The 27,195-nt window shown below is 41.0% G+C and overlaps 1 protein-coding gene across 3 annotated transcripts in view; it reads left to right on the plus strand.

Moving 5' to 3' along the window:
- Positions 1 to 4,038: 4,038 nt before the first annotated feature.
- Positions 4,039 to 27,195, plus strand: part of palmdb (palmdelphin b) — a 77,799-nt gene continuing 54,642 nt past the window's right edge. The window contains exons 1-2 of one of the 3 annotated variants that reach the window (XM_005462291.4): positions 4,039 to 4,191; positions 19,565 to 19,612. In XM_005462291.4, coding sequence (XP_005462348.1) covers positions 19,568 to 19,612 — 45 coding nt within the window. In that variant the 5' untranslated portion in view covers positions 4,039 to 4,191; positions 19,565 to 19,567. Of the gene's footprint in view, positions 4,192 to 19,564; positions 19,613 to 20,625; positions 20,651 to 20,775; positions 20,840 to 27,195 lie in introns of those variants that run through there. The other 2 variants (XM_005462292.3, XM_025910265.1) reach the window with 2 other exon arrangements.

A 27,195-nucleotide genomic window follows, 5' to 3' on the forward strand; every position in this document is an offset into this window, starting at 1 on the left:
CTGTTATGACACTCGGTATTCAAGGTGCAGATGAGTGCTTAGCTCTACGAATGATCTGCAAGGTGTCCAAACCATCAATGACTCCTCTGTTTCATTAATGATATCACCTGCAGCCCAGGATCATAAGACCTTCCAGATTACTGTGGCTTTCACTTCTAAATGACCTGGACTGACTGACCAATCCTCTCCTGCATCTCTTATGACAAAATACAAGCACCTCAAAGATCTTCCCTTGCGATCCTTTGGCCAGCTACATCCCTTGCTGCTTATTGGTGCTGATCACACTCACCTTATAATATCTACTGCACCAGTTCATTTTAGACCCCTGGAGAGTCCAGCTGCCATTAAGACTAACTTGGGATGGGTGCTGAAAGGGTCAATTTAACTGGTGCAACAGTTTCGCAACAGTTTTCCTCTCCCTTAGCCCAGGCGAGCTAGAACTCCATAGAAATATGGAGAAGTTGTGGCAGTTTGACATTTTACCTTACCGCTGTGAGAAGCAGGTAACTAGATCTGGGAAGATCAAGAAGCCATCAACCTTCTGGAGACCAAGACACCCAGGGTGGAGGTGAATGTTATCCTTTGCTATGCTACACCACTTGCTAAGCAAGAAGGACTTTACCTGCTTCCAAGCCCCTAAGGACGCTGTGATGACTAGCCTCAGGAGCATGGATAGACATCTTGCAAAAGACCCTGGCTAGGCAGCTACATATAATACTGAGATTGTTAAGCTAGTGATTGCAGTTCCTGTGACCAAATTTCTCTCTGAGACCACCTTGACTGGAGAAAGTTGGTACATCCCACACCATAAAGTCAACTACAAAGCCAAAGATCGTATATTATTTAACAGTTCCTTCCAGTACAGAGGTCTGAATGGTTACTGCGTGGTCCAGCATTGAGTCCCTCCCTGTTGGGTGTACTCCTTCATTTTAGGGAGTACAGTGTTGCTGTCAGTGGCGGAAAATGCAGTGGCACACAGTGAAGAGGGAAGAAACCCCTGAGGTATGCAAGTGGCAGGCAGATACTTTGATTTGGGACTACTTGCAGTCTTTGTTGTGCATCCTGGCTTAACACATAGCCTACTGGAGGAGGACATAAGATTCCAGAGGTGTATCTATTTGGACAACTGCTTACAGAGCTTTCCATTAGCTACAGAAACCTGCCATCTCCTCAACAAGCTGAGAGAGCTTATAGCCACCAGAGGGGCGAGCAATTAGCCTGAAGTCGTTCCACTAGATCTTCCACTAGAGGTTAGATCTGCCAAATTAGAACTATGGCTTTCCCATGACAAAACAGAGGATAAAGAATCCACCCTGTTCCCAAGCTAGTGCTATGACACTGACCATCTAGGCTTCAAGCATCGACCCATGACTTACAGTGTTTCTACAATGAGAAATATCTACCAAGTTTTGGCTGCTCAGTATGATCCCCTGCATATCATCCTTCCTTTCACCACCAGGATCAAGGTGATTGTTCAGTAGATGTGGGAAAAACAGAGGGGTTGGGATGACCCTGCACTTCCTGTGTCTGTAGCTCACGTATCATTTAGGATAACCTCCTAAAAGGTTGGTGGTTTGACTCCCCCGTCTGCTTTGCAAGTCACTGACCCCAAGTTGCCCTCTGATGCATCCATTGGAGAATGAATGTGTTTGAATGTTAGATAGTAAACACTTACATAGAAAGAGCATTGTAAAAAGTGCTTGTGAGAATGAGGCAAGTTGTGTAAAGTTAAAATTTAGATGAGGGGTGTCCAACTCCAGGCCTCAAGGGCCCGTGTCCTATAGGTTTTAGATGTGTCCTTGATGTAACACAGCTAATTTAAATGACAAGTGTACAGCAGAGCTCAACATGGTCCTGTCATTAGCGACAGGACCATGCACGGGTCTCCTGCCCTTGATGGATTCCTGGGAAAGGGGGTGCCTATCGGGGTCAGCGGGGGCTGCTGCCCACTCCACCACCCCCGACCCTGCCAATCCTTTCCTCCTCATCCCCAGTTGGCTCTAATTCCCACTCCATCACACCACCACACATGCAGCTCCTTGAGGTACAGATGCGTCACTGAGGTGGCCCCTCCTGGCCACCTGTGCCTAAATTTTATTCCACAATTTAGACATTCACATTACTCACACTCTCATAAAACATACATATAGGGCCTTGGGGGCGGGCACGCCTAGAGGAGGATCTGTTTATTCAGCCTCAGCTCTGGCACCGGTGCCCACCTCTCAATTTTAAATACATGTAGACACTGAAGGTTCTCGGTAGGGGCGGTGTTGACACCAGCTGCTGTCTGGCAGAGGGTTGTTGGTACGATGCCCCTCCCCTGTTTTTAAATCTACTTTAGAACGTCACACAGCAACACCACAATGAGCGAGCATAATGAAGTATGGGGTCTTCACACCCCCATTCTCTGTTTGCCAACAGCAAGGAGGAGGAGGAAGCCGTCTGGTCGGGGTTTGGGCTGTTGGGCTTCAATGCTGCTGCTTCTTTCCCTCTCCTTCTGTCTCGTCCCAATTTCTCTTTTCTTCATCTTTTTCTTTCCCATCTCCCAGTGCTCTCCTTTCTTATTGTAATAACTTAAAAGTAAAAAAAAAGATAAATAATAAAGGACAGGGAAAGAAAAGGAAAAGGAAAGAAATGCAGAATCAGAGGAATACTGGGGAACACACATCTCACAAAGATATGATTGTTCGAGTTTTCTCTGTTTTCTTTGTCTTATTGTAGGGTCTACCTTACAATATAAAGCACCTCGAGGCAACTGTTGTGATTTGGTGCTACATAGATCAAATTGAAAGCTTTGAGTTCCTTGTAAATATTGTCACCACATAGAGCCAGGTAGTCCAGTTTCACTCAGTCATTTTTAGCAGACCCATTCTCATCACGTTATTATCCCAGCTCATCAACACACAATTACTACTGTAATGCTGGCAATAGTGGTTGGCACTCCTGTTCCTATAGCAACATCTGAAGTGGAGTGTTGTAGCTGCTCCAATCTAAAGATAGAGCCTTTGAAAAACAGCAGTTGGATGGTGGCATTCAGCAAAAACCTAAACTGACTGGTTACTGCAGAGAATGAATGGGGCCGTATAAAGTGGCAAAAAAGTAGAAAAAGAAATAATTTTCACTCTGCAGTATATGGTAGATTACACACATTTAAGGTAGGTTCCCCCACTGAATAGTGAAAATCGTGGATTACATGATGTATTGTATGATTATGTACCTGTAGTTTCTACCTGGTTATCGGTTTACTTATCTAAAATATGAAACAGGCCTTTCAGCCATATGTAACAGAGTCACTGTATTTAGACTATAAAATCTAAGGTTATATTCACTAGAATTTTCCATATTCATATGATAGTGTAACCTGGACCAAAGTAAAACTGTGAAAACCTCTGATGCCCTGTATATGAAATTGATTTCATATGACTATAGTTTACTAGCCTATCCATAACAGCCTGTTGTCAATCAAAAACTATTAATAACACATAAAAGCCATCTGAACAGATCAATAGAGTCTTTGCTTTGTATACATTGATCTTGATACTCAGTGTGAAAGTGATGACTGCTAAAGAAGAAAGGGTCCACTTTGCCTACACAGTAGCCGAGGGTTTGCCTACAAGCCCTAAGATGATTTTTTACTGTGTCATTCACCTCCACTCACTCCTGAATGTTTAATCATTGTCTTTAATATCAAAAAATAAAAGCCAGAATTTTTTTTAAAATTGGGAATTCTCTACAAAATGCATGGCAAAATGTTCAACAGTGTGCTGAAGTTCAGAAAACGTAACACTGACATGAGCTAAAAACAAAATGAAGTAGGTAGGTTTCTAATGCACGGTGTGTGTGTGTGTGTGTGGGTGTGTTGGGGTGGGATCAAGGGGACGGGGACGGGGACGGGGCGGGGGGGGCGGGGGGGCTTCACATGTGTGGAGCAATTATTTGGCAAGTGGTATTTGTGGCGCATGGCTGGGCCTTGTGACAGACTCATAGAGAGCAGAGAGGGAAAGAGAGAGTGAGAGAGAGGGAGGGAGGGTGGAGGAGGGGGAGGGAATCTTCTCAGTAAATCTGAATCTCTCTCAGCTTACACAATCTCCCGACAAAACCTCAGGCTCAGTAATGCTCGGTACACTGCAATAGTGAGCCGTACCATCCGTACCCTTTCTGCTGCTCGAGGATACACAAAGCACAAATCTGGTGAGTAGATCTTTGTATCCTTGTACTGTTTGTGTTTGTCTCTACATTAATATATGTGATGTATTTCAAGCTTTGTGTGGAATGTGGCTTTCACAGGTAGATACTCTTCTGTCAGACAGAGTGCTGCATATAGAGCTCCCCAGTGTGTTACAAACTACTTTGTACCATCAGTTACTTTGATGTAATGTAGTACGTGTGGAACTGAGATGTCTCAAAAGGGTCTCTTGATTCTGTAAGCTTTTAATTCCTTTAAGCTGTCAGCTGTGTGCAACACCTCAGCGGGGGTCTGGTTTTAAATAACCAGTATGTGTACTGATGGACTGGCACATACATAGAGCAGCTGAAGAATCACTACATTACATCTCTGAGCATTATTCCACTGTCAGAAACAGAAAGGAAGACATTTGAAACTGTGTGTGTGGGTGTGATGAATGTATAGACAAAGACACACATATATGCACTCCCACATACATGCTGTTGTTTTGGGCTGCCTGCAGTACAGCAGTCATCCAGTGTCTTTTCCTTCCCACTCAATTCAGTTTGAGCTATAATTCAGCTCAGTGTAAGGCTGCAAAGAGGCAATAATAATGAACCAGAGCTCATTTTTACTAATTTCTCACAATTTGAAATGAGGGTTCAGTTTGTTCTGGTGAATGGTGTGGATGCTCGGTTGTTTTTGGCAGATAGTTTTCTGCGCAGTTTTTGCAGTGAAGAGGCCGGCTGCTGTTGGGAGTGTTGTTGCTATGGCAGGATATGCTTGCTCTGTGACAGTATTTAGATGGGTGGTATGTGTCTAAGTAAGATGCACATGATTGCCAGGACTCCACAGTACAATCTGCTTGACTTGTCCCTGGCTTTCAAACTGGGGCTCGTGAGCATGGCTCAGGGTCATCCACTGATCAGAAGGTCAGTGGTTTGATCCCCTGCTCCTCTCGTCCACATGTTAATATGTCTTTGGCCAAGTGACTGATGCTAAATTGTCCTGAGGCAACGGAGTATGTGACAGTTACACTAAAGTGCATGAAAGTGAGTCTCAATGGGTGCTGTGAGAGCATAAATGAGCACCAGTCCATTTAGCAAAGAATTAGAGAGGGTAAGAGTACAGACATGTTCCATCCTCTACCCTGACAGTACACTGTTTATGCTGTCTGTCAGTGAATGAATCTAAGCATCATCACCTTAATCCTTAAAGGGTGATTCTCTTCATCTGGACGTAGAATTTTTTTAACGGAAGAAACGTTTCGGCACTCATCCAGGTGACTTCCTCAGTGAAGACTTACCTGGATGATTGAGCATGCAGACATCATCATCTTAACTTCAAATAAATCTTTGCTATACTTGATGTAACTCTGACCATGAGCACCAGAGCCACTGTGCACCAGTCACACACAGTGTTTTATTTCAAATCCATCACATTATTGCAAGCTAACCGATTTATCCTGCAGTAAGCTGCAGAGTATTTTCATGCAACCTTTAGCACAGTTAGTCTTCCCTAGTTTGTTTTGCAGCACATTTAAATTTCCAGTTTATCAAACACCACTGAGCAGTCCTTACCCTTAAATTTAAGCTCTCTTTCCTGTCCTGTCTGTCTTATCTTTCTCCATCTCTGAGTGAAGTTAGCTCTTTTTTTTTATCTACCTGTGAAATACAGCGGCTGTACCTTTAGCTAGCAGACACTGGACAAACTGTGAATGGACTGGTTCTTATGTAGGTCTTTTCTACTCTATTTGAGCAACTGAAGTGCTTGATACAATCTTTGCGTGCTCAGATGGACACAGACAGTTTGTGTTAGTAACGAGTAAAGTAAGGGATTACTATTGCAAAAATGGTAATTAGATTACTGTTACTTTCCTGTAAGCACGCTGCGTTACTGCGTTACTAAAACCATGATTTTTTTGCGAGAGTGTCTCATGACAGTGACGTAAGCGAGTGCGACGTTCGTGGCAACAGCTGTGTGCAGATCAACAATGGATAATATATGTGTGGGAGAGAGTATGAGCGTGCAGCATTTAAAGCGTGGAAGTACTGACCTTATTTTGAGTTTGATTCCCTAAAAAGTGACAAAAACATTAGTGTCCACTGTTCACTGCGTGGGAAGAAAACTTCTTTTTACAGCGAAAAAACCCCTAAACTTCCAAGCAAGCAGCGAGTGCGCTGCCACGTAATGAGAAATTCACAGACAAACTCGCAAATTCTTCCACTGACCGCTGCGGCACCTGCACCAGGGCTAACCTCCGCCGGCTATACAGGTGAAAATAGAGCAACAGGACCGCTGAGTCTTTGATTTTATTTATTTTCTGCTGTGTTTTGCTTGCATTTATTTGAAAGACTGAGTGTAAACACAAAAAAATATTTTATTTTATGTGCTGGAATGTGCAGAAAATAGGTTTAAATGTTAAACAAATTTCTTCCAGTCAGAGAATGTTGCATATAATTAAGTTTTTGCTTGATGCATAAAGTTAAAAGATTAAAACTAATAAATCAAGTTTAAAAAAAGAGACTTTTCCATTTGATTACATTTTGTATGATGGATTATGCAGAAAAAGTAGAATTGGGCTGAAAGATCTATCGCTTTATCACCTATTCAGGTTGTAAATCGTGTTTTTAAAAAGTAACTAAGTAACTAGGTAATTAATTACTTTTGAAAATAAGTAATCAGTAAAGTAACAGGATTACTTTTTTGGGGAAGTAATCAGTAATTAGTTTCTGATTACTTTTTTCAAGTAACTTGACCAACACTGCTGATAACGCTGCATTTGTAATTACTTGCTACTCAAAAAACATAACTCCTTTTATGCTGCTCTCGCTCCTCTTTTGTAGCACTAGCTGGATGCCAAAGTACAGCAACTGCAACTTATAGACACTCGTTCTGGTGTTGCGAAAAAAAATACTCCAAAACAAATAAACAAACAAACAAACAAAACCACCCACGGGCTTTAACCCCTGACTATAGCACACAGTTTTACCTATTTCCTATCTTGTTATGTGACATACCCAGGTGATTACTACACAAACTGCCCTTCGTCTGTTTGGGCTTAAATGAGTTTGATGTCTGAAGACATGCAGTGAAACAATAGCTCTGCGTTAAACAAAAAGTAACAAGCCTGTTTTGAAAAAATAAGGAGTAGAAAGTACAGATATTTGTTTGAAGTAAACATTTTCACCACCAGCTGTCTTTTTTTATAGAAAACAATTTCATTTCACTCGTTGGTTTTGAGAAATACTGTTTTAACATGTTTAAACTGATCAGTTGTACTATTTCTTTTTTCTTAATTCTGTCTTGTCTGGCAGCTTTTGCAAACAGAATTATGATCTGAATACACTGTTGTGCCAAAACCTTTCCGAGATCAGTTCTATTTATTCTCTATAGGCTCCTCTTGTTCAGGAGGCTCCTCTGCTTATTTCTTCATTTCTAGTCATGTTATTTCAGTTATTACATTATATATGGAATACAGTATGCACCCCCATTTCCTACACCCTGCCACAGGGGCTGTAGTAAACCAATAGGATGGTTTTCTAGACCAGAGTCAAAAAGTAGGATTGGTATTTCCATTTACAGTAACTCTGCTCTGGGACCTGCATACATGAAAAGCAGGAGGGCAGCAACAGCAAGATCTTTAGCACAGACCATAGCATCAATAGCAGCAACACAGTCATCAACAATGTCCCAGATCACCTCTGAGTGCAGGGTAGCATCCATTGCCCCCAACACAGAGTAGAATGGACTGTGCACAACCAGTTGTCCAGTCAATTACAACAGACACACACAGCAAAGGGACAAGACACACTGGTCTGGGTCTGGGAAAAGCTGCACCCAACTGTTGCTCCCTCACCCAGACACCCCACCCACAAGCACCCCAGGTCCCACACCCCAAGAACATTAGGTAGTACCCTAGACACTCCAAAACAGCAAACTCAGCTATCCAGTCCACTGGGAGCTGCCAGACCCCTGGAGTCCCAGAGACCACTTTCACCCATGTGCGAGTCAAACAGGGAAACAAGAGTACAGCTGACCACTGCAATTAATTGGAGTGGAATTGGTCAGTGGACCCAGAGAGACCTCTGCAGCCCATCCAGATACTAATGGAAGAGGGAGGGAGAGAAATATTAATTGATGTTAACAATGTATATCACCTTGATAAAGTGCTGTTTATCAAGGTGACGATAGTAAAGGCACATGTGTTGGCCTGTGCACTGCTAATCCATCACAGATCAGATTAAGGAAGGAGGAGCAGGGATTAAAAAAGCAAGAAGATCTTGACTGAGTGGCCAGACAGAGAGGCAGGGTTTGGAATCATGTCACTGGGCCTGGAGTCTGACACTGATCAAAGCACTGGAATAGAAACTTAATACGATGTAACCGGTTAAAAAAAAATTTTGACTTTAATTTTAATTTAAAAAATGTAAAATAAACATATTTGACAAAGATTTGACAAAGATTAAAAATGTAAAAAATTCATAAAAGAAAGGGGATCATTTATCGGATTGTGTTTATGTTTACAAGCAAAAAATAAATATATAAATATATATACTATAAATATATCCCTGTGGTTGTGTGAGTTCTCCGTCTTCCTACAGTGCAGAGACATGCAGTTAGTGGGGTTAGGTTGTATGCTGATTCTAACTTGCCCATAGGTGTGAATGGTCATCTGTCTCTCTGTGCTAGCCCAGCATCAGGCTGGCAGCCTGTCCAGGGGGTACGCTGCCCTTTGCCCTATGGTAGCTGGGGTAGGCTCCAGCTCCCTGCGACCCTGATAAGGATAAGTGGAAGGGAATGGATGGACATATTGAATTCTACATCAGATGTATGTGCAGAAAGCAGTGAGTATGTAAAAGTGTATTAAAAGCGTGTTAGATGTTTAGGAGTCTAATGGCAGCGGGGAAGAAAGACTTATTTAGCCTACAGGTCCTAGATTTCACACTTCTGTATCTCTTCCTGAGGGTAGAAGTATGAACACCTCAGTTGTATAAAGCATTTGTATTTTATTTTTATCTTATTGCATATTTTATTCTATTTTATTCTACTGTATATAGTATTTTATTTTATTTTATTCTATTCTGTACAGTTGTGTACTGTATTTATTCTTATTTTATTTTATTCTAATTTTTCCTTCATAACTTTTGCACTGTCCACTTCCTGCTGTGACAAAACAAATTTCCCACGTGTGGGACTAATAAAGGTTATCTTATCTTATCTTATCTTATCTTTAGACGCTGATAGGGTCTTTGAGGAGGGAAGTAGCTATCCTGTGGACTCTGTGATGGTAGAGGCTCAGCAGAGAGGGCAGTGGAGTCCTGATGATCTTTTCGGCAGTCTTCACCACTTTCTGCAGGTCTTTGGAGTCCATAGCATTAGTGTTGCCATACAACACTGTTATGAAGCTGATCAACATGCTCTCAACCACACAGCTGAAAACATTGCTGAGGATCATAGGCAAGACACCAAACTTCCTCAGCCTCCTCAGAAAGTATAGCTGCTGTTGAGTTCTCCCAACTAGCTGTATGGTGTTAAATATCCAAGTGAGCTTCTCACTGTTGCTCTTCAGTCTCCTGAATGAACAGTGGCTGGTGCCTGTCTCCTCACCTCCATCCTGTAGGCTGCTTTATCACCAGCAGTGGTGAACGTTAGGATGATGTTATCCTTGTGACAGGAAACACAGTAGCCTGTGAACCGGCTTTTGGTGAGGAAAAGGTTGACTACACTGAGACTACACTGTAAAATCTGTGAGTGGATTCTAGATTTTTGATTATAAGGGGTGTAGGAGCCATTTTTCGGTTGATACCTTATGTATGCCACTAGAGGTCATTTTTTGAGTTTTGGGTATGGTGAAGTTATTTAAGGTAGATGCGTGTAATCAGCATCAGGTGTGTTGTTAATCGTAAGAAGGCAAACAGTTTGTAACCGCTGCGCTGTTGTGTAAAATTGTGTTGGGATAAACATCTAAAGGACAAGATAAGTACGACTGGAGCTATTGGACTGTTTAATAAATTCATGCATACCAGTGACATCGCGTCACCCCCGTCAACGAACGCCTCAGTGGCTTCAAGCGTAGGTTTAGCCTCTACAAGGTACAATATTTTATTTTTGATCTTTAATTAATTCCTACCATTAATTAATGCTTCAGTCTTAAATATGATCAACCTATCTCTAATAATCGGCTATGTACCACAGGCCTTCAAGCTGGCTGTAGTTAAACCTTTACTTAAAAAGCATCTCTAGACCCAGCTGTCTTAGCTAATTATAGGCCAATCTCCAACCTTCCTTTCATATCAAACATCCTTGAAAGAGTAGTTGTCAAACAGCTAACAGATCATCTGCAGAGGAATGGCTTATTTGAAGAGTTTCAGTCAGGTTTCAGAGCTCATCACAGCACAGAAACAGCTTTAGTGAAGGTTACAAATGATCTTCTTATGGCCTCTGACAGTGGACTCATCTCTGTGCTTGTCCTGCTAGACCTCAGTGTTGCGTTCGATACTGTCGACCATAATATCCTATTAGAGCGATTAGAACATGCTGTAGGTATTACAGGTACTGCACTGCAGTGGTTTGTATCATATCTATCTAATAGACTCCAATTTGTACATGTAAATCAGGGGTGTCAAACTCAATTGCACAGGGGGCCAAAACTTAAGGCACACTTTAGGTCATGGGCCAAAATTAGATAAACATTTATTGAACACACTAAAACAATGTTTTTTAAACATAAATATGAATTAAAACAGTCAGGAATATTATTCCAGAATAAATAAACTTAGAAAAAAATAAACTTTAACTTTAAACATTTTGCTCTCCATAAAAATATATCCTGTCAAAATTATGTAAGTTAGAAATATGAACATGCTGCCAAAAACCCCAGAAAAAATAAATGAAAATTGTGCTTTTAAGTAAACATTAAAATAACAACAAATCGAAACAATGAGATTTTGTTGCCATTATGCCATTTTATAAAAATTAAAATAAACTTAAAATATTTTGCTCTTCATAAAAATATCTCTTGTGAAAATTATACAAAATTCAAAATATGAACATGATGCAAAAAACCCCTGAAAATATAAATAAAATTTCTGCTTTTCAGCAAAAGTTAAAATAACAACAAATCACAACATTCAGTTTTCTTTGCTCTTATGCCATTTTGTCAGAGCTGGATCCTTGGCATCTTTTTTTGGCAACAAGTTCGTTCAAGTTTGGTGCGCAGTGCGCTCAGTTTACCAGCAAACTGCGCATTTGGGAACACTGTTGCGCCGACTTGGTTCAACATTACTTGGCAACAGGGAAAGTGAGGCAAGTTGCACTGGTGCATTTGTGACTCCCATAAGAGCAGCTTCACTTGAAATGCCTTCACCGCATCACACATGCCATGTCCATGAACTGACAGATTTCCTTGCTCAAAAACTCTATTGATAACTTTTTCCCAACTCAGCCAACGGACATGTGTATGATAAGGAATGTTGGCAAACTCTGAATCTATTTCCCGCATAAAAGACTGAAATTGACGGTGATTTAAACCTTTAGTTTATAATTTGCGTTATGGTGATCATTACATACTCCATTTTATGACTTTACCACAAGCGTTTCCTGGTGTATGATGCAGTGATATGCTGTTAACTCACCGGTACAGTTCTCCTCCTGCATCTTTACTCGAATCCTGCCGACTAGTGCACTTTTTTCACTGCACATTGCCAGCACTCCATCTGTTGTAAGTCCAACAAGTTTGTCCCAGGGTAGTTACACTTTGACATATGTTTTCAAAAATGTCTTTTCCTGTCGTTGTCCTGTGCATCGATTTAATGTCCAATATTTCCTTTGTAATGCGCAAATTGGAGTCCACTCCACGGATGAAGATGGCCAGGTGTGCAATGTCCATCATGTCTGTACTGTACTTTCATCCACAACAAGAGAGTATGCAATGAAGTCTTTGCTTCTTTCACATAACTGTGTTTTTAAATCAGTGGCCATCTCACAAACCTGATCAGCAGTCGTATTTCTGCTCAGGCTCACATTTGCCAAAATCTGCGTTTTGTCTGGAGACAAGACGTCGCATAGACGTAAACATATATTCATCCTCCCACCGGTGCTGAAAGGCTCTGTTTTAGGAATCAACTTTTGTCTTCGCCATTGTGAGGGGTTAGCTTGGCAAAAACAGAAGTTTGACTTGATTGACGCGGGAATGTTCCCAGGTAGCCTAGCGTTTGGCAAGGAGGCTGCAGCGCTTCATTATCGGACCTGTAGTTTGTGTGTTATTAGCACCTCATATCGCCGGGCCATGCATAACAATAATAATAAATCTATATAAAATGATCTCGCGGGCCGGATATAAATGTATGTCGGGCCGGATGTGGCCCACGGGCCTTGAGTTTGACACATGAGATGTAAATGGAGAGTCTTCTTCACATGCTGAGGTCAACTATGGTGTTCCACAGGGTTCAGTGCTAGGACCAATTCTGTGTACATTATACATGCTTCCCTTAAAGCAGTATCATCAGAAGGCACAGCATACATTTTCACTGCTATGCAGACGACACCCAACTCTATCTATGAAGCCAGAGAACACCCCTCTAATTACCTCTAATTTACTGCTTCTAAAATTAGATAAAACTAAGGTTATTGTACTCGGCCTTAACCAGCTAAGTGGTAAATGGACTGATTCTTATATAGTGCTTTTCTACTCTCCTGGAGCACTCAAAGTGCTTAGATATCTGCTCTGGATTGCATTACCTTGGCCTCCAGTAACACAGTGAGGAATCTTGGAGTTGTTGTTGACCAGGATATGCCATAGTGTGCATATTAAAGAAAATGTAGGACCGCTTTCTTGCATTTCCTCAATATCTCTAAAATGAGAAACAGCCTGCCCCTGAGTGATGCTGAAAAACTAGTTCATGCATTTATTACTTCTGCAGTGCCATGTTAACAGTCGCCTACTGACCTGTTGGCTCTGTAGGAAAATTGCAGGGGGTCTGAGATTTTAGATGGTGTAGTACCAGACAGACACTCACATGTCTTCATGACTACAGAGGTTGGAGCGACAGGTCTGTGGTCATCAACGCTTGTGATCTTTGTCTTGTTTTGTTTTTTTGAAACAGCAATGATGGCGGAGGCCTTGAAGCAGGCTGGCACATGACATGTCTGCAGTGAGGTGTTGATGATGTCGGTGAACACTGGAAACAACTGATCAGCACAGCACCTTAGGAATGTGACTGACATTGTCCTGGTGCTTTGCAGATGTTCTATCTCTTAAAGACGTTGTTTCCATCTCTTTCAAGTATGGAGAAAAGTAACCTGAGAGATCAAGAAACTTCTGAAGGGGTGAGCAGTAGGTGGTCCACTGTGTACTGTGAGTGGTGGAGGTGATGGAATTGGGGAACCGCAGGTCTTGAAAGTCAAGGGTGGGGGTTGTGCAGGAAACCGGACTGTTCCATTGATTGTTAGGTGACAGTAAAAGCTGTTGAGGCTGTTGGCTAGGTGGGAATTGTTGGTGGAGTGGTGGGCTTTAGGCTTGTAGTTGGTTAACTGCCTGAGCCGTATCCAGACAGAAGCAGAGTCATGAGCTGAAAAGTACTGCTGTAGTTTGTTTGAGTACAGCTGTTAGCGCCTTGCTAAACTTGTACTTTGATGCTTTGAAACAATCTCTGTGCCCACACCAAAACACTTCTTCCTTTTCCAGCCTCCTCACAGCTAAGCCTCCTTAGCTTAGGTGTAAACCAGGTCTTGTCATTAATATAGCTCACCCTGGTGCGTGATTATATGCAGCTGTCCTCACAGAAGCTGATGTATGATGTCACAACATCTGTATACTCTTCCAAACTGTTGGTAGCAGTCCTGAAAACCTCCCAGTCAGTGCAAGCCGGACATGCCTGCATCATTAGTGGACTACCTACATGTCTTCAATACACGTTTAGAAAGTTTTAGTTTCTACCAGTATGAAGGGATCAAGTAAACCATGAGAATCCTAATGCAGCATGAAGGACTGCATGTTAGGCATTGCTTACTGTGGTGTAACAGTAGAGTTGTCTGGTTGGGCATTGAGTAAACTGTATGCATTTGGGGAGCTTCTGACTGAGGTTTCTTTGGTTAAGATCACCAAGGACAATGACTAAGGTCTCTGGCTTTGTCTCCCAGGCCTCTTGTATGTTGGCCTGTGGTGGGATATACACACCTACCAGACTGAATGAAGTAAACTCACGTAGGGAGTAAAAAGGTTTGCAGTAAATGACTAAAGATTCCAGATGAGGAGCGTAGTTTGAATAGTTATTTAAATAACACCATCATTACACCAGCCACTGTTTATGTAAAAACAGAAACCTCCTCAAGTCCTCAGGACTTGAAGCCCTGATGTTCAGGAGCTCATCTCTGGTGTAAGAAGTTTTGGTTGTTGTCTTTTCCACTAGTACCTACTCGGCTTGGCTCATCTTGGGTTTTAGGTTTTTCATTAGGTGGTAGTACCTGGAACCAGGTTCTTTTTTATGACCTACTTGGTGGGGTTCCATGTAAAAAATTAATTAAAAATTATGAGGATGGCCTGAGGACCTGAGATCATGTCTGATCTGTGAAGCTCAGCTGACATTTGTGATAGAATACCAGAATTGGCAGGTCCACCCTGTGCTTATCACAGATGACAGCAGGTTTACCTGGAGAACATGTGATAGACATGAAAGGGTCTGGTGGCTGAACGATGATGGTCTGGGGAGGCATAACAAGACCCGATGATGGTTCAGTGGGTCCTGAATTCCTCCCCACGCATGACAATGCCCAGCCTCACATGCCTGTATGCAGGCAGCTCCTATAGGATGAAAGAATTGATACCATTGACTGTCATGCCTGGCTGACCTAAATCCAGTAGAACACCTCTGGGACGTTATACCAGGCTGAACTTCAGACTGTCCAGAAGCTCAGGCATGCCCTGGTCCAGATTTGGAGGAAACCCCCAAGGATCATAATAAAAGATCAATTAAAAATATAATTCTTTTTAGTATGTTAACAGAGAAATGTAGTCTGAGTATTGGAAATGTCTATTATAAAGTCCAGATTTTGTGTGTGGACATATCTACCCCACAGACATAAATAAATTCTTCCAAGTTTAAGTCTGATGTTAATCATTAGAAAATCATTTATATAGAATTTTACACACATCAATACATATAATGGTGAAGGTATGAGACAGTTTGTGTGTTATCAGGGTTTCAAATACTTATTTTGTTTTGAAATTCATCATTAATTCAAGAGGCTCTTAGTTTGTAAGTATTTTGTTTGAGCTCATCTAAACTAAGGCCTATCTATATGTTACAGTGTGTTTAAGAATGCAGTGGAAAGGTAGCAAAAAAAAGCCCAACAAAGAAAAACAAAAACGTCTTAGCTGCTCTCATCAGGAAACAAGCATGAAGTGATACAGAACATGGACCGCAGGTGAAGATGAAGATCAACACTTTCATCAAAAAGTGTGTAGCCCCAGATCTAATTTCATAGGAGGGGTTTGTAGGGTAAAGCCACACAGTGAAGCCACAGGGTACTTTCATATACTATAGCTTCATCAATTAAAATAAAAGATGAGAGGTTATCACCAAACACACCCAGTGCATTCCCACCACTGCCCAGGAACCAAAGCCTGATCTTCAACATGTAGCAAGCGCAGTCAGGCTTGGAACATCCGTTCTACCTGCTCATATTTCTAAAGTAGAACCACTGCAGAAATCAATTTAAAGCCTTTTTGGTTTGGTTTTCATCCGTGTTGTTGTGGAAAGATGGTATTTCTGTCCTCATTAGGATAGAGACTGTAGCTTGTAGGTTTATGTTGTTAACTGTAATTATGTGTTTCAGGTCATTTTACAGATTAACAAGAAGTTAATGTAATGAGTAGTGGAAAAAAATTACTTTTTCTTCCAACTAATTAGGTACTGCTGAGTTGAGCTAGCACGGCTAATTAGCCTTGTAGCTTTGTTGTGTGTGTGGTGTTAGCATGGAGAGCTCTACTTTCCCAGGTAACCTTTAGATTGTATTACATTTGCTGCTGTTTCGAGTTGTGTGGTCTATGCAGAATATTTCTACATGAATAAAAGGGATGGAAGTTTTAAATGTGAATTGTAGTATTGTTTTCTTTTGTCCCATGTCAGTGCATTACAGAGCGTAGTGCAACGCTGTCAGTGCAAATAAGAATAACAATATCATGTTTAATATGAAAAGTTTACGTGTATTTACATGTACCGGCGTTACGTATTTAAAATACAAAATATGAGTAACTGTATTCCATTACAGTTTCCGTTTAAAAAGGTGGTATTCAGAATACAGTTACTTTGTTGAAATAAATGGATTACACTGCAGTCTTTTCCTGTTTCATATGTTAGGCTGTCCCCTCTCTGTTTTTGGTAATTCCACACCGGTGGAAACCCAAACACAACACGCATTAACCTCCTGAGACCCGAACTCTTTCATGGCATGCATTTTTAATTTCTCTTTGGGCTGATTGGGACCTGATGAATGCAAAAACAAAGAATTATCTTTTTACCTTATTTTGCTCTACAAGGGCCAGATATACACATTAAATTTTGATAGAACAGTGGCAGTATAATGTCCTTGAAAGAGATATCAGGCACTTATTGAGCAAAATTTAGTATTGTGGTGTGGACAACCCAAAATATGATGTCCACATATGCGGCCCATGTCACCTCTACTTGCGGCCGGCATAATGACATGATGAAATATTTTTAAAAATTATTCAAAAAATTATTTAATATGAAGGCAACAGGCAGAGTGTTACAGGCATAGCCCTGAAGAATGATAGCCTGATGGGCAGTGTAGTCCGTGCTGCAGGGAGAATGGACACGAACCCGCCGTATTAGTCCCTTTACTACGGTTCGGAGCCGCGGACCTGTTTTATATACGCGTGGAATAGTTTTCTATACGAGATCGCTGCAAACAGTGCAGCCTTACCTAATGTTCACCTACTGTTACTCATTTATATTAAGATTTAAACATCTAGTTGGTATTGGTATAGAGAGTAACCTTCAGTAATAGTAATAAATCACACAGCAATAGGACATTCATGTAGTTGTAAAAAGCACGATAATATACTGAGTAATCCAAAGTATTCAGAATATGTTACTCTCATTGAGTAACGTAACGGAATACGTTACAAAATACATTTTGGGGCATGTAATCTGTAATCTGTAGTGGAATACATTTTAAAAGGAACCTTCCCAACACTGGTGAAATTATGTATGATGTGCTATTATTCACTTCATGTTTTAAAGCTAAACCCACATGTTAGCAAAATATATTGTTGATGTTTATGAGCATGATTGATGATTACAGGGAGTGCAGAATTATTAGGCAAGTTGTATTTTTGAGGAATAATTTTATTATTGAACAACAACCATGTTCTCAATGAACCCAAAAAACTCATTAATATCAAAGCTGAATGTTTTTGGAAGTAGTTTTTAGTTTGTTTTTAGTTTGAGCTATTTTAGGGGGATATCTGTGTGTGCAGGTGACTATTACTGTGCATAATTATTAGGCAACTTAACAAAAAACAAATATATACCCATTTCAATTATTTATTTTTACCAGTGAAACCAATATAACATCTCCACATTCACAAATATACATTTCTGACATTCAAAAACAAAACAAAAACAAATCAGCGACCAATATAGCCACCTTTCTTTGCAAGGACACTCAAAAGCCTGCCATCCATGGATTCTGTCAGTGTTTTGATCTGTTCACCATCAACATTGCGTGCAGCAGCAACCACAGCCTCCCAGACACTGTTCAGAGAGGTGTACTGTTTTCCCTCCTTGTAAATCTCACATTTGATGATGGACCACAGGTTCTCAATGGGGTTCAGATCAGGTGAACAAGGAGGCCATGTCATTAGTTTTTCTTCTTTTATACCCTTTCTTGCCAGCCACGCTGTGGAGTACTTGGACGCGTGTGATGGAGCATTGTCCTGCATGAAAATCATGTTTTTCTTGAAGGATGCAGACTTCTTCCTGTACCACTGCTTGAAGAAGGTGTCTTCCAGAAACTGGCAGTAGGACTGGGAGTTGAGCTTGACTCCATCCTCAACCCGAAAAGGCCCCACAAGCTCATCTTTGATGATACCAGCCCAAACCAGTACTCCACCTCCACCTTGCTGGCGTCTGAGTCGGACTGGAGCTCTCTGCCCTTTACCAATCCAGCCACGGGCCCATCCATCTGGCCCATCAAGACTCACTCTCATTTCATCAGTCCATAAAACCTTAGAAAAATCAGTCTTGAGATATTTCTTGGCCCAGTCTTGACGTTTCAGCTTGTGTGTCTTGTTCAGTGGTGGTCGTCTTTCAGCCTTTCTTACCTTGGCCATGTCTCTGAGTATTGCACACCTTGTGCTTTTGGGCACTCCAGTGATGTTGCAGCTCTGAAATATGGCCAAACTGGTGGCAAGTGGCATCTTGGCAGCTGCACACTTGACTTTTCTCAGTTCATGGGCAGTTATTTTGTGCCTTGGTTTTTCCACACGCTTCTTGCGACCCTGTTGACTATTTTGAATGAAACGCTTGATTGTTCGATGATCACGCTTCAGAAGCTTTGCAATTTTAAGACTGCTGCATCCCTCTGCAAGATATCTCACTATTTTTGACTTTTCTGAGCCTGTCAAGTCCTTCTTTTGACTCATTTTGCCAAAGGAAAGGAAGTTGCCTAATAATTATGCACACCTGATATAGGGTGTTGATGTCATTAGACCACACCCCTTCTCATTACAGAGATGCACATCACCTAATATGCTTAATTGGTAGTGGGCTTTCGAGCCTATACAGCTTGGAGTAAGACAACATGCATGAAGAGGATGATGTGGACAAAATACTCATTTGCCTAATAATTCTGCACTCCCTGTAAATAAAAGCTAAAAAGAAATCATTATCAATATAAAGAGGTAGAATACTCTGTTTGACAATGCTGTGTGATGTATTAATGATTTGGATTTACTAATAGCCAGTAAACTAGTCAGTAAAATGTATTTTTAAAGCACAGGTTTTGTTGACCAAAGTGCCATACAGATGTATGCTTGTAATTATTGTAATTATTTACACAAATGAGCATCAAAGAGTAAAAACTGGGAACATAGAACACAGAATTATGAGCCCTTCAACAATAAGCAGTTACATATAAGAAGAACATCCTCAGCTCATCTGCAGTTTGTATACGAATGAAAAAGTCTATGGGTGTGAATGATTTTCTGTGTCTCTGTTGTACGACGGAGAGAGAGGATGTTCCATAAAGATGTTGCAGAGTGGGTAATCAAAGTTATTCGTGATGGCTTCTAACTTCTTTGATTTGCTGTGTGTCCTGTGTGGCTCCACAGTCGCAGCTGATTAACTGTCACATGCTTTGTCTCTCACGTAGGACATGGAGGAGGCCGACCTGCTGAAGGAGAGGCTCCAGGCCATCATGGTAAACAGCAGTCCTACAGTCTCTGTAGTTTAAGTAGAAAGCCAGTTTCCAAATAGTCTGTGTTACATACTGACTTGAAGTGGTGATGGGTTCTAATCCATTTGTTTAGATGGCAAAGATAGTGCTAAATTTGAATATGAATGTTTTTCACCATTGTATCTAGAGGGGCGGAGCTGGAAGCCCGTCATCAGAATGATCTGATTTGTGTCCACATGAGTTAGTGATGAGGTCAGGTGAGTGTGTCTTTATGATTTAGTAAAACAAACAAGGAAGTAATTCCACTGGTAGCTTTAGGCTAGAAACAGTGTGAACAGCAGGTCCATCTTCATAACAGAAGTTCACGTTTTAATCCAACAGACGCTTATGGAACTGTAATAAAATGGACAGCTTATAATCACACTTAGTGTAAAAAGTTTCAGAGTCTGAGTAACTGTTTTGTCTTTGTTTTTGTCCTGCTGAAAGTTCATAGCTTCTGAAATGTGACTGTAATGGAATTTGTCTTTGGTTTTTACCAAACACTAATGAACAACTCGAGAAATAGGCGATGCAGGATTTTGAAATTCTTAGAGCTTAGAGAGCTTAGAGCTTTTTATTGTCATTGTGCAGTTTCTTGCACAGCGAAATTGGGTAGCTGGACCACAAAGGTGCTAAAATTAGAAGAAGAGAAACCAATATACAATAAGGCTGAAAAAATAAAAATAAATAAATAAATAGAATAGAATAAAAAGCAGTGTATATGTATACATATGTGAGTGGAACTATATACATGGTGTATGTGTAGGAAACATTGAAACAGACTGGGACCAAACATTCATGCCATAGGTGCATCTACTAAAAGATTCAGATGAGTTTGAATCCTGGTTACCTTCACATCTATGTCCAAGGTCAAGGTTCAAGGGTTTCTGAACATCTTGTGAATGCGATGACTCAAGAAGGAAGTCGCCTGGCACTTCACATTCACCCCATAGGTGCATGTTTTAAAAATGTCAGTTGAATCCTGGTGACCCCTACCTCAAGTAGAGGCTCCAGGCCATCATGGTAAAGAGCTCATAGTCACACTATTTGATGCCATCTGTCAGCAAAATACCTGTATATCAGTAGATGTTTCTCATTGTGTAAATCTCTGCATTCTTGTGATTCAGAGCTGTGATATTTTGCTTCAGCAGGATGTCAGGATGCAGAACTGGAACAAGAGTTGTTATCAAAGCACAGCCTGAAATAAAACATGTGAGTGTGTATTTGCAAGATGGTGTAGAGAGAAAATCCAGCCAGAAAAGAGTTGTAGCTGTGCAAGTCAACTCGCCTGTCAATGTGCCGAGAGGCTGCATCGCTTTCATCTGAGGCAGAAAGATATTAACATAAAGCACTAACTGATGATGACATAAGGTTCAGTGAATAATTATCAGCACTCACTAAAACTAGAGCACAGACTTCATGTATGAAACAGCAGCCCATATGGTTTCTTAGTTAATTCTATTAAATATGGCATCAATAGCACAAACACAGGTGAGAGGCTGCCTCTGTTGGCACACCTGTCAGGCAGAGCGATGGTGTCCCTGGTTACTTGTAGCTCTTCCAACATTCAGGTGAGTTATAAAAACAGTTGTTATGAAGGAGAGAATGGAGCAAGTCCAGGCCAAAACTTTTGTAGTGCCAGGATGTGAACATGTTAATTTCTTGGCTGAAGTTAAACAATCGAGGGGACTTTTGGAGCCAGCTATAATTGGCAGCTAGTATAACCGAAGTAGTTCTGGCACTTATGTGTTGGCTTTATTGTTCATCCACAGGGACTTGCACTTTTCACAATATCTAAGTTGGAGTTTTACTATATTTGTTATTATGTTATCAGTTTCAGCTTAACATGTTTCATGGAACTTTATTGAACTTTAATGTGACTATAGCTAGTCATGTTGGGGCCACTGTTTCAAATAGCATGGTCCTTCATCTGTAACAGACAAAAACCCACAGTTTTCACTGTCTAGAGCGTGATAGTCCCTCTGATGGATACCAAATCAGTCAATCAAACATCTGAAGTACTCTCTTTTTAATCACTGAATCTTTGGGAGCCTTTTACAGCTCAATATTTAAAGTTGGGCCATAAGTTGGAAACAAGAAGGGAATGCTGTGGAAACCATTTCATGATTATTTAATGCCAAGTAATTATCTTATATTAACACTGTTAATTAACAATTACCAATTAATTAAATTAACAATAAGCAATTAACTGAGTAATGTTACACTGAAATTTAAGCCCAGAAACCGAGTGCAATAATGTAACCTATGCCCATGAGGCAAAGCCAATTAGTAATAGTGTCGTTAATTTCACTGATAGTAGGTTACAAATTGTTACCAATGTTTATATTACCTGTGCATTTGGATTTTTATATTCTGACCAAAGTCATAATAATAAGGTAATATTGATTAATAATAAAGATATTGGGATAATTTTTCCATTAATTCCAACACGATTAATGCTGGAATTATAATAAAAAGAAAGAGTACAGATAGAAATGAAAAATGTATCACCAACTGCTGCACCTTTAAAGCATCAACATACAAAAATGAGAACACAGATACACAGATATATAAATCAACAGTCATCTTGTAGTGTGAGTATGACTGTGAGAGAAAGAAAGAGACAGAGAGTGAGTGTCTCTGTGTATGTGTCTTTGTCATAAATGCACTTGATAATGAGGGTGGGAAGCTGCAATAATGTCCTCCCAGGTCCTAGAGGCAGACGGAGACGGAATTAGGACAACAATCACAGCCATCCACATCTCCCAAGAGCACTGTTGACCTGAGGCCACACGTCTTGGTGACATCCGCGTGTCCATCTAAGCAGGAGGAGGGAGGCCACAGATGGGGTGTCCACGGTCAAAGGGTGAGAGTCTCAGAAGACCAGAGACAACAGGCAGTCAACCCCTCCAGAAACTGCCACCCTGGTACAAATCAAGAACAGGCGCCAAAGAACCACCCGGCATCCGGCTGAGCCTCAACATTGAAAAGATCCAAGCCACCCTGAGCCACCAAGGGAGTGGGCCAACAAGCACACCAGAACATCAAGCCACGCACCCCAGAACCAACAACCACCCACATCCCAGGGAGGGGCAGAAGCATCCAGGGGGGAAGCGGTGATAAAGTATGAACGGAAGGTAGAGGACTATCCTTGGAAGGAGAGAGCCAGCAAACGACTGGCTCAGTAGGCACCCCATTCCCAACATCCCGCCAAAGAGCAGGAACAAGTTGGCCTAGGGCCCGCAATGACAATGCCCCAGAGCACCACCGAGTCCAGGGCAGCAGCCACCACCCCCACCACAAAAAGTACATGGGAGTGTTTAGAGGAATCCCAAGACTTGGGGTTCAGACCACCCCTGCACAAGGAGGGAGCCAGAGACCAGGTGACCCCAGGTACCTGGGCCTCAGGTCCTGCATCCACCCAGAAGACTGGGGGCCAGCACCTGCCACCACAAGCACTCGTATACCAAGCACCCACCCAACAGCAACCGCAGCTCTCCAGCCCCCACGAGGCTGCCAGACACGGGGGGGCCGGAGAGCATCCTTATCCACCTGCAAGGCATACAGGGAAACGAGACTAGAGCCGACCACCCCCACTAAGTAATGGAGTTTATCAGTGAGGACCAGAGAGAGACAAATTCATCCATTGTTGTTTTTTAAAGAGACAGACATTCGGCACCACATCCCGTTCCCCCCAGGATTACAGGCCTGTGGCACTGACTTTCCACGTCATGAAGACCCTGAATGGTCTTCATGACCATTGACTTCAGTTTCTTTACCAGCCCTGCCTTTGAGCAGATGAGGCCATCATCTACCTGCTCAATCGAGTCTACACCCATCTGGACCAGCCGGCGAGCACTGTGAGGGTCATGTTTTTTGACTTTTCCAGTGCATTCAACACCATCAGGCCGACCCTCCTGGGTGATAAGCTGACAGCGATGCAGGTGGATGCTTCTTTGGTGTCCTGGATTGTTGATTAGCTGACAGGAAGTACACAATATGTGTGTCTTCAACATTGTGTGTCTGACAAGGTGATCAGCAACATAGGGGCACCACACCTCTTCACTTTCCTCTTCACCCTCTGATGTCATAAAGAGAAAACATTGTCTGTAGGACAATGCTCATGATTTTCTATGAGTCTGTTGTGGTCAGTGCTGTTGCAGGCTAGGGCAGCAGGTTGAGGGTCACAGATGCCAACAGACTCAATAAACTGACCGACAAGGCCAGTAATGTTGTGGGGATGGAGCTGGACTCCCTTAAGGTGGTGTCTGAGAGGTGGATGTTGTCCAAGATAAGGACAATGCTGAACAATACCTCCCACCCACTCCATGACGTGCTGGCCAGTCACAGGAGCACGCTCAGTGACACACTGAGATTACTCAAATGCATCACTAAGCGACTCAGGAAATCATTATCTGTATTATCTCTCTATTATCTCTCTGTACAACTCCTCCATCTAATGCACAGAACACACTGCAACAGTTACACCCTTTGCACATCCTCCACAGTGAAAATAACAAATAAAGTTTTACACTTTAGAGTAAAATGTCAATCAAATATATTTAATCTCTGTAATATTTTACAGAAATATAGTTTGTAACTTTGTCATTCGTCGTATTATTGATTTAGTTTAGTCTGTTACTGTTCTTACTATAACCACATAATTTCCTTATGGATTAATAAAATATTCTGATATTGATTCTGATTTTTGTGAGTGTGTCCATTTGGAAAAACTTTGTCCTGTGTAGTACGTTCTGTAGAGAACTTTGTATTGTTTAAGTTGTAAGTTGGGCTTTTCGTCATTTTGAGGGTGCTTAAGCATATTTGTGTCCAGATGTTTTTATCTGGACTGGTGGAAAGATCTTGCTGCCACTTAGCCTTTGGGAGGGAAATTGATTAGTCGATTTTAAACATCCATCCATTCGCTTCCACTTATCCTTTTTCAGGGTCGCGGGGGGCGCTGGAGCCTATCCCAGCTTTCATTCAATTCAATTCAATTCAATTTTATTTATATAGCACCAAATCACAACAAAAGTCGCCTCAAGGCGCTTTATATTGTACAGTAGATAGCACAATAATAAATACAGAGAAAAACCCAACAATCGTATGACCCGCCTCTCGCCCTTTCATAGGGCGAGAGGCGGGGTACACCCTGGACAAGTCGCCAGTCTGTCACAGGGCTAACACACAGGGACAGACAACCATTCACTCTCACATTTACACCTATGGGCAATTTGGATTAATCAATTAACCTATCCCCACAAGCTGCATGTCTTTGGACGGTGGGAGGAAGCCGGAGTACCCGGAGGGAACCCACGCAAACACGGGGAGAACATGCAAACGATTTTAAGCAATAGATTTTAAACAATAGATTATAAATTATTGATGACCATTTGGGGGTATAGTTCTTTAAAAAAAACATGCTTCCCAAGTGGGTATTTCTAGATTCAGTTGACAGGGATTCAGATTTTCCTGTATGATGGATTTCAGTTGCTGATATTCAAGAAATTCACCTTTGCTGATTTTATATTTTGATAAAAATTCTTCAAATGAAATAAACTTTGGGTCTTGTATGATTTTTTTAATATATATTTTTTTATCTTATTCTCATGCCACGATGAAAATGTTAGTATTTTTCTAGTAGTTAGTATTCAGTGATGATTTTTCTTTATAGTTTTATTTTAAAAACTTTTTAGTTTACATGGGATAAGTGCAGACTTTTTAAGTATTGTAAAGAATTCCCACCAGGCTGTTAGAGAAGTGTTTATGTTGAGGCTTTTAAAGCTATGATGATATGTTGTGATGCTTAATACTGGAGCTAATGAGAGGCAGATATTTTTACTTTTCCATAGATACTTGTTCTAGGTCCAGCCAAGGCCTGTCTAATAAGCTTGGTTTAATCCATTTTGAAACACGTAGCAAGTGACTGGATAAGAAATAGAGTTTTTAGACTTATCTCTGAGGGAAAAGAATTTCAAAATGTTGAAATCTAGTGATCTAAAACAAGTAAGAGAGAGCTGTTGATTTACTCCCTATGGATGAGAACTTGTCTATAATTGTCATTGTCTTTATAAGTGAGGCTTTTAAGTTCCTGAGGAAAAGTATTACATCATCATCAGAATATAGCCTCATCTCAGTTGGTGCTAATGGTTCAATAAAAATAATAAAGAGCGAGGGGGAAATGGACAGTCCTGTGTGGAGCCCCTCTGGATTAAAACACTGTACAGCTCTCCAAAGGCTTGTGTTACAACAAATGATCTTACTTCACAAAGCTTCAACCTACAGTCTATGAAGAATGAACCACATACACATTTATGTAGAACTGCTATTAAAACATTTCCAGTTTAACTGCTCAAAAGCTTTCTCTGCATCTAAGGAGACAACGGTGGTTTCTAATTTGATCGAGCAATAATGTATTATATTTATAAGTACTTGATTAAACCTGTTTGGTCACAACAAATTATGAATGGAGTGCTTTTTTCTAATCTTCTGGCAAAGTATTTTAAGGTCTTTTGAAACTGGGTGGTAGCTGGAGGGAGTGGAGGATCCTTGCCTGGTTTAAGAAGCAGACTAATGATGGCAGAGTTCATATTGGAGACAGTGTCTCATTATTCTGAATTTGAGTGACCAATCTGAAAAACGAAGGCGCTAGCATAGGCCAAAATTCTTTGTAAAACTCTGCTGGAAAACCTTCTGGACCTGGGGCTTTATTGTTTGGGAGATGCTGTAGACTTCATGGAATTCAGACACTGAAAGAGGTGAATCCAGAGCCACAATCTGTTCATCACTTAGTTTCAGTAGAAATTCTGCAGTGTCCGCATTGGAGGGATTAATCTGTGATGAGTATAAAGCTTCATAAAAGTCTTTAAAAGATTTATTTATTTGTTGTGGATCATGAGTTTGTCTTCAGTCGAATCCTTTATAGAATATTTGTTGTTTTTCTTTATTTAACTTTAACAAGGAATTTTCCAGATTATTTTCCATGGTCAAAGTTCTCCAAATGAAGTCTTAGCATCAGAAATTTTGTTTCCTCGTTAATTATTTCATTTAATTTTATTTATTTTTTGTTTGTTTTCTCTATTTTCTTGTGGTGAGGTAGCATAGGCAGAAGATAATGATTACATTTCTTGTTCTAGTTCTAATGCACACATTCTTTACAGTAAGATAATATTTTGCCCTGCATTACTACTTTTCCTGCATCCCATACAACACATGGTGATATTCCTGGTAGGTCATTATTATCTAAATATGTTGCCCTCTCCTTTTGGAACCAAAAATTAAATCTAGTTTTTTCAGTCATGACATTAAAACTCACGCTCCTTTTCTGTGTCAGACAGATCGATACTGGTGCATGACAGGATGAACTGGGCCAAGTATGTCATCTGGACCAATTGCCTTTTCATTCTCTATTGTTTTCATAGCTGCCCTCACTTCCTGCTTAGTAATACTCTTCACACCCAAGAAGCTGATTCTATTCATTTGAACATAGCATTTTCAGTAGGAGAAACATTTCAGCGATCTCCGTCTGCTCATCCAAGTGACTGAAGAAGTCACTTGGATGAGCAGAC

Source organism: Oreochromis niloticus, linkage group LG9 (assembly GCF_001858045.2).
Source record: "Oreochromis niloticus isolate F11D_XX linkage group LG9, O_niloticus_UMD_NMBU, whole genome shotgun sequence".
NCBI classification, from domain to species: Eukaryota; Metazoa; Chordata; class Actinopteri; order Cichliformes; family Cichlidae; genus Oreochromis; species Oreochromis niloticus.